At 34.4% G+C, this 8,995-nt stretch overlaps 1 protein-coding gene across 1 annotated transcript in view; it reads right to left on the reverse strand.

Moving 5' to 3' along the window:
* Positions 1–8,511, reverse strand: part of LOC108726861 (protein FAM46C) — a 150,638-nt gene extending 142,127 nt beyond the window's left edge. The window contains exon 1 of the mRNA XM_018454665.1: positions 8,239–8,511. Within this exon, the coding sequence (XP_018310167.1) occupies positions 8,239–8,370 (132 nt within the window). The 5' untranslated portion in view covers positions 8,371–8,511. The remainder of the gene's footprint in view (positions 1–8,238) is intronic.
* Between the last annotated feature and the right edge of the window lie 484 nt (positions 8,512–8,995).

The following is an 8,995-nucleotide window of genomic DNA, read 5'->3' on the forward strand; positions in this document are numbered from 1 at the left end:
TTCCCACACGAGTTGCGAGTCTCAAACGTATACATTCCTTTTCTGATGGCTTTCCGAACATTTTTGTCGAGAGAAATGCCCAATTACAATTTTTCCCCGAAACGGGTCTTTTTGAGTCTAATTCTACTGAATTATATTGCTCTGAGAGCAATCTCGTTGTTCGAAGGCGAGATGCAGAAGGCGAGAAGGTGACGTCATTCTAGACGTAAATGATCGTTTGAAGAACGAAGGAGTGAGCGATGCGTGGGTGTGTGATACGAGAGTATTAAAAAGCTCACGACGCTATAGGTATGGCGACGGGGCGGCGACCACAAAATGAGATAAAACAGTTTAAAAAGTAAAAGAGATTCGGGTTCGACTCCCGGCCGAGGCATTATTTTTCGCAATAAGTTTTATTACAGTTTTTAAGTTGGGGAATTTGGGGGGATTATTAATATTTTCAGATTTGATTGCGTTGAAAGTCCGACAACCATATCGGCACGCAATTATCATTTCTGAAATTAATTCATTTAAATGAATTTACAATAGTTCAACATCTTAACGTTCTGACCGTTATGGCGCTTCTTAATTTAATATTATTATGTTTAACATTAGCGGTCTTTCAATCTTATTATAGTTTAAAAAGTATCCATATGAAGAGAAAGAAACTTGTAGATACGAGAGTAGTGGTATTCTTGAGCTATAAAGTTTCGGTATAACTTCACATCTGAACTTTGATTGAAAACGAGTTTTCAACAAGTGACTGATTTCATACTTCTTCGTAATCATACATCGATAGATATTATTGAATTTTCTTTCCTTTCTTCCGTTAAATCTTCTTGTATTAAACTTTTCTAAATATTCTGATATTAATTTTTCAACACATGATTAAATCTAATTTTAGACAGATTTTAGACAAAAATTGCTGTGAAAAAAATTGTCTGTCTTTTTAATGGAAATAGATTTTCATACAATGTCAGGTGTTCTTACACATAAAATTATTAAAAATTAAATATTTTAAATATCTGATTCTTTATTAAACTTTTGATCTGTTATCTATACTATATAATCTATGTATAATCACGTAGTGATACGTTTTTTTCTATTCAATGTTCGCGATTATTAAACCAATTTGTGTGCTTAAATTATTAAAAATTGATAACTCGTCAATTTAAGTCACCAATGCAAATTTTACAAATGTTGATGACATCATTAATTACTTTCTTTCTCACTATAATACGTAAGTAAATAATTATCTTATCGCGTGACCCTTATGACCATGGAAATTATTTCTACCATATGCGCATCGACGATATACATATGATAAAGTTTTCGGAGTATTTAAAAGTCGTGATATCAATGTCATTCGTATTTTGATGGTTTGTAATACATGTCGAATGACATTTTTATTGTAGACTTATCTTTATGCTACAGTATGGAAAGTAACAGAGACTGGAATAAAAACTATAAGAAGACATTATTACATAATTTTGTACTTAGAAAATTTTTTAAAAATATAATTCTCTTTATGCAACGATATTTCCATTTCACGCCTACGTACATAAAGAGCCAAGAAAGGAATACGAGTGATATTCGTTACGTAAATTCAGTCGCGAAAACCATTTATGCTTCGTATATACATCCGAAACGGTTTATATTTCGCTTAAAATTTAAATTTCATTTGAGGTAATATAATGATGTCGTAATAAATATAATTAGAACAAGCATTTGTGCAAAGTTTCAATAATCGAGTTAGAAAAACTTTGTTGCAGACGGAATGGAATATATATATATACATATATAAATTATATTAATATTATAGACATATATTATATTATATTAATATTTATCACATGTCACTTAATACACACCTTAAGCAAAATTAAAATTGTTTCTCTATTCGAATGTGTATATACATATATATTGCATATGTGTATATTTGCATTAAATTACATATTTATTTTACTAAATTAATATTTTTATTACATATTTTTTAAATTATGTATAATTTTCTATTATATTTTTATATATAAAATAGAAATACAAAAAACAAATATGTAAAGACATACGTATATACATGCAATTTAAAATATCTTGCAACAAAGTAGACAATGCCGTGCGGCGAGACACGTAATCAATATCACCTTTCATTGAAATTGTGGCCGGTAAATTAATACATACTGGGACACTGATTAGCCAACGCCACCGTCGATCGTTGCCGACCGCAAACACCCGTTATGCTAATTTAATAATTGTCGTTCCTTATAAATTCTGCCCTTTCCATTCGCTTCCCTTCTCGCCGCGGCGACATGATCGAATCGGAGTGCAATTGCGTTCGGTACACGCGGCGCACGCACTTAAGCGGAAAAACAGCGTTTAAATGAGAACGCTCTTTATCCACGCCTACGATCAAGCAAATAGCTCGAAAACGAATCATTCTGGGATATTTTACGGCATTTCGTCACGAACAAATCTCATCAAAACGTTTCAAGGAAGTGCTGTAGTATCTCCGTCATCAAATGTTTTATGAAAAATCCGATAATAGATTACTATAATAGAGACCTCATGGCCCGTATTCATAGACGATTCTCATATTTAAGACTATCTTAAGTACAATCTTAAGCTGTTATAAACTAATCAGATAGTCGCATTAACGTCTTAAGATATTACTTAAGACGTTAAAATAAGAAGCGGTTATGAATACCGGCCTATAACAGAGTCTGGTAAAGCAATTTTGTCAAAACAGGAGTGAAAATACATACTGTTTTTTTTATATATTTCATATATCTTTGATATATCTATATTTTTTTATATATCTTTATATATCTTATTCTAACTTGTACTATCTTCATTATACACTGTTAGATATCAAAGGAGCGATGATAATCCAATCCCTTGAGTTAAATAACATTTTGTTATTTTTAATTTCCATCTATGTCAAAATGTAAATCAATCTATTTTTGTGGTTAGTTTCAAAGTAAACATCGTTCATATAATATTAACGTATGCATTTAATAAGTAAATCGTCCATACTAATGTATGCATTAGTAAATAATAAACAAAATTTGAGTCAAATTTAATACATTTTCTTGAGTTAAATTGTTTGACTCCATTATTTTAATCAAATTAACGGTACATTGGGTTAGGGTTACCAACTCTTGGTCGCACGAAAAGAGTACATTGATATGCAAAAAGAGTATATTTTCTAAAAAAAAAGGGAAAAAAGATGACGAACTTTTTTATTTTAAATGCTGGCATTCAATAAAATGACATTTTTAGAATTTTTATTGACAAGGTCTATTCAGTCTTCATAAAGTTACGAATAAATATGTTTCTTTATATTTTACTTCCAGATTTTTTAATGTTAATGTTAATAAAATTGAGAAAATAAAATTGATTCATGTATTTAACATATTTTGCTATTTATAAGTTTCTTCAACAAATATATATAACCAAATCTCTATCAAAACCTCTATATAATATGTAAATAAATATTTATATTTTACATAATGGCCAAAGCCTTAGTACAAGCCAAGCAAAACTTTTTTGTAAAGTAATAAATGTAAATATTAAATAATAATTTTTTAAATTTCGTCTCATTTCTCAAAATAGAGTACAATAAGTAAAAAGTAAGAGTACGCTGTTTTCCGACTTTGAAAAGAGTACATGTACTCTTAAAAGAGTACGGTTAGTAACCCTACATTGGGTAGGAACAATGACAATCTACGGATTAAAAATAATTCAAATTAAATATAATTTGACATTATGAATTTAACAGTATACGAGGGTCGTCTGAAAAGTTTTGAACCTAACATAGAAACAAGTAATTTTTCGGTCAAATTCAATTTTATTTTTCCACATAGTCTCCTTTTAAGTCGATACATTTTTTCCAGCGATGCTCCCATCCCTTTAATCCATTCAAATAATACTAATCGTCTTGCTTTGTAAAATAGGCGTCTACGGATGCGATGACCTCCTCGTTCGATGAAAATTTCTGTCCTCCGAGCCTAGGCCAAATTTTGAGCCTAGGAAACAGAAAAAAGTCGCTGGGGGCCAGATCTGGTGAATACGGTGGATGGTCAATTAATTCGAACCGCAATTCGTGAATTTTTGCCATAGCGACCGCCGAAGTGTGAGACGGTGCGTTATCTTGATGGAACAGCACTTTCTTCTTTTTCAAATGCGGTCGTTTTTTCTCCATTTCTGCCTTCATCTTGTCAAGCAATGATGCGTAGTACGTCCCTGTTATTGTTTTACCTTTTTCAAGATAGTCGATCAACACAATTCCATGACTGTCCCAAAAAACAGTCGCCATCACCTTTCCCGCCGATAAAACCGTCTTCGCTTTCTTCGGAGCATGTTCACCCTTCGCAGTCCACTGTTTTGATTGTTCTTTCGTTTCAGGAGTGAAGTGGTGGACCCCAAGTTTCATCAACCGTTATTAATCGACGCAAAAAATCCGACTCGTTTCGCTTAAACCGCTCCAACAGGGCCTTAAAAATGTTCATTCGAATGCGTTTTTGATCCAGAGTGAGCAAGCGCGGCATCCAACGCGCGGTTAACTTACGCATGCCTAATTCTTCAGTCAATATATGACAAACACGTTCTTTTGATATGTCAAGGTTAGGGAGACAGCCTCTGCTGTCTCCCTAACCTTAATTCGATGGTTGTCCATTATCATTTGATGAATTTCTTCGATGTTATCGATTTATATATTCGATGGTGGTCGCAGTTGTTGGCCGTCCCGAACGCTCATCATCAGCTAAGCTGGTACGACCACGTTTAAATTCAGCTACCCATCTTTTCACGGTGGCAAATGAATGAAATGGGGCAGAGTCCCCGTAAACAGCGTCCAACTCGGCTTTAATTTGTGTAGACGTATTGCCTTTCAAATGCAAGAATTTAATTATAGCACGATATTCAATTTTTTCCATTTTTACAAAATGACGACACAAATGATTGTCAAACAAGAACTGAACGTCCAAAGTGACCACAATTGTCACAGATATCTTTCGTAAGTATCACGATTATAATATCAGAATGGCTTTGACGAGTAACGCCATCTTCATGATGAGGCTCAAAACTTTTCAGACGACCCTCGTAATTTACCGAAGTTTGACAAAAATGATAATCAAAAGTTTGTTATCTCGCCAGACTCTGATATAAAGGTCTCTATAAATTACAAGACTGTCTCACTTTAAAGTCAATAAACTATATAAGGGATTTTACTAAATGATTAATTTCGAAATATCGTCATCAATACTTCCTCAGTATATGAAAAAATATGGATACTTCTATTCTATCTATCAAGTCTTTTTGTTCTCTTTGGTCTCGAATGAAAGAGTAAGGTATATTTTACGCTTTCTTTTCATTGGAATTTCTAGTGTGGGAGTAAAATGTAGAAATATGGACAATTCTACTAAATTAGATTTGTTTCGACTCATAATCGAGCAATTAACTTGACCGAAGAAAGACGATCTCGAGATTGCTCAAGTACGCACAATTTCTAGACAGATTCTCCGATTTCACTTATCTAATCACCGTTATCATTTACACACAAATTCGCTTGTATGTGATAAATATTCCGATTTGATAACACGGCAAGAAAGTGTTCTTCCTCGAAACCTGCAATCTCGGAAGTAACGCAAAATGATCTGTTTAGAAAGATTGATTGACGTATCATACATGTAAGTACGGATAATAAATCACTCAAATGACAACACGAATGTATACACAGAAAATACCATCTCTGTAATCTGCAAATTCTTTAGTTTTAAAGTGGATCTTCTTCTATGCGATAATATCGAAGGAAGATTTTACTTAAATTAATTTTAGGACTTCGCAATTTTCATTCTAATATATTGATAGTTTTAATCTAACAAATGTTAGTTAAAACTACATCAATATATAAAAATGGAGATAATTCAGAATAATTATAATATTTTTTATTGCATCTTAATTTACTTTATAAAAACTTTGTCCCAAGATTTTTTAAAGAAAAGAATTAAATAAAATTTCAGGACTTTTAAGAGCTTATAATATATAATAGAGATAATTTTCAGGACTTATAATATATAATCTTTTATTTGTTAGTTAATTTTAAACGAAATATTTCGTTATGTTATATTTATTTTATAAGTCTTGAAAATTATATCTATTATATTACATATTATAAGCTCTTAAAAGTCCTGAAATTTTATTTAATTCTTTTCTTTAAAAAAATCTTGGGACACAAAGTTTTTATAAAGTAAATTAAGATGCAATAAAAAATATTACAACGATATAATTATTTTGAATTATCCATTTTTAAATATCTACATTCATTTTAAATCACTATATTATTTGATTTTATAATTATGTATCATGATTTTTGAAAGAGAAATCCAATGTTCAATCTGTCATAATAATTTTCATCAAAAAAGTATTAAATAGGATAATGAATAAAATTAAAATATTTCTTATTGTTAAAACGATTCTACATATTCATTATATATACAATACTTAAATAAAAGGTGCTATATATTTTGTGTTTTTAATTTATGATTTGCATCCAAAATTTGTTTTTATACACTAAGATCATTCATTCGTTTTTTTTTATAATGGATTTTTTTTCTGATTCAAATTGGAGTCACAATATACAGGATGTCCCCTAATTATTGACACAGCGCTCGTATGGTAGAGCGGACTAAACTGAGGAATTGAATCGAAAAGTCCTCTATCTACCATTTTATAATTCCTGCAAGTTAATGAGATATTAATTTCTAAAGATTACCGAATAAGTAGGTGAAGTCGACGTACAAGACAACTTTAAGATATCTTTCATAATTCTGTAGGAAATATTTTAAAGATGTTTCTTCAAGAACTGTTAAAGATATCTTGAAATTGTCTTGTACATCGACATTCTACTCGTTGGATAACTAAAAAAAAATTGCGAAAATTATAAAATGGTAGATGATTTTTCAACTCAATTTAGTCATCTTGCACATGAACGCCATATCAATAATTAAGAGGGGCACTATATATACTTTGAATCGGTTAATCTGAGAAATAATCCATTCCAGACATAAATAAAGCTTTTATTCTCGTTTAATAGCTATGCAGATTATAAAAAATTAAATACTCAGAAACATTTGACAGAAGTTGTTAGATCTTTTTTCGAATATATTAATTCACTTGTGCGAGACTGATAGCAATCCCAATTTAAACAATTGGAACGAGGAAAAAAATTAATTGTTTTACAAATCATGTAGAATCTATTAAAATATGCTATTCGTCAGCCTATTATTTCGTTAAGGAGAATTATAATCGCATTAAAAATTCGGATAAGTTAGGCCGATTTTATAATCGATTCTTATATTTAAGATTGTCTTAAATACAATCTTTAAGATGTCATAAGTCATATAAAGTCAATCAGAGAACTATAACATCTTAAAACATTATTTAAGATGATTTTGGAATAAGAACCGACTATGAATATCGCCCTTGTGAATATCAGCCTTAGATCCGACTCCACCACAAAATAAGATTATCTTTAATCTCAGTTTAACTTACTGTTTTATTCTAAGAATTAAAATCAGAGAACTGTAACATCTTAAGACATTACTAAAGATGATCTTGAAATAAGAACCAACTATGAATACCGCCCTTATGAATACCAGCCTTGGACCTGATTCCATCAAAATAAGATTATTTTTAATCTCAATTTAACTTACTGTTTAGTTTTATGAATTAAAAAAGATAAAGAGCAAATTGAACCGGGACTAAGTTAATTTTACGTTAGCGGAACCGGGTCTTAGACATCCGTCAAGGTATTATGAGTGCTCGCACGTCTGCGTCAGTATAATAATATTTGTACCAAAGTCGATGTAGGACGCGAGCAGACACGCGAAGGACAGAGGCGAGGTAAACAGTTTACGTGCGCGCGAGAGAGGAAGAAAGGGAGAAGCACGTTGACATTTCGCGGCTTTCAGATTCGCGTATCGGAACACACGAATCGTCCCGGGCGCGGGCATGGGAATCGATCGCGGATCGATTGTTCGCCGGCGACGCGGGGTGTCGACCTCCGCCGCAGTCTCCGGCCCGCGAGAGGGTTGAACGACTCCGCCGTTGCCGAGTTCACCCCTTCTCGGTTCCACTCCCTCTTGCGCTCTCCCTCTCCCATCCGTTGGCTGGCGCGTCGCAAATGGGCCGAGAGGCTCGCTCGCACATACGCGTCAAGTCGCGCCAACGACCCGTTCGAGCATTACATAATAAGCTTACCTGCATCAGCGGTACTAGCGAGATATCGACGGTTCTGGCGTATAATTTCTTCCTGGAGATTTTCGTTACATCTCTCGCGGCGACCTCGGCCTGCCCGGCTTCCGGTAGGTCGTTGCGGACTCCGTCCTCCATGGTCGCTTCCAGGATGATTCGTTTCCGTCGAATTCTTTTTCCTCGAATGATGACAACGACGAGAAATGAAAATTCCAGCAGTGGAAACAAGATTCTCCGGCTGCGCTCCGATCAACCCGGATCGATTTGCCGGCGCGACGAATTGAGAGATCCGTAGAAGGTGACGGTGATAATCGCGCCGCGTGAGGGGACGAGTGGACTTCCGAATTTGGTCGCGCACGCCGCAACGAGGAGGCGCCCGATTTTCAACGGTGCCGGCGACGGCGCGGATATCACGTGGTCGATTCACGAGCGCGTAAACTGACGGGAGAGTACGTTAATTTGTCTAATTTTAAATTCTTCTGGTAAACGGCAGAGGAGCCGGACGGCAGATCGTCGCACAGGGAGTCACGCGCGTGACCACGAAGAAACGGCGGCACAACACGCGCGCGAGCGCGGACACCTTCACGCGGCTGATTTCGCGACGACGCGAAGTTGGACACGGTACGGGCGCTGCAGCGGTATCAACGTGAACGTAGATGCGGAATACTTATTGCGGCGTCTGAGATGCGGAAGATACGAACGACGTGAGACAATGCGAGGCGAACGACGGGGTTCGGCACTGCGAGAATCTTGTCGCCTCGGG

Source organism: Mycetomoellerius zeteki, unplaced genomic scaffold (assembly GCF_001594055.1).
Source record: "Mycetomoellerius zeteki isolate Tzet28-1 unplaced genomic scaffold, Tzet1.0 scaffold112, whole genome shotgun sequence".
NCBI lineage: Eukaryota > Metazoa > Arthropoda > Insecta > Hymenoptera > Formicidae > Mycetomoellerius > Mycetomoellerius zeteki.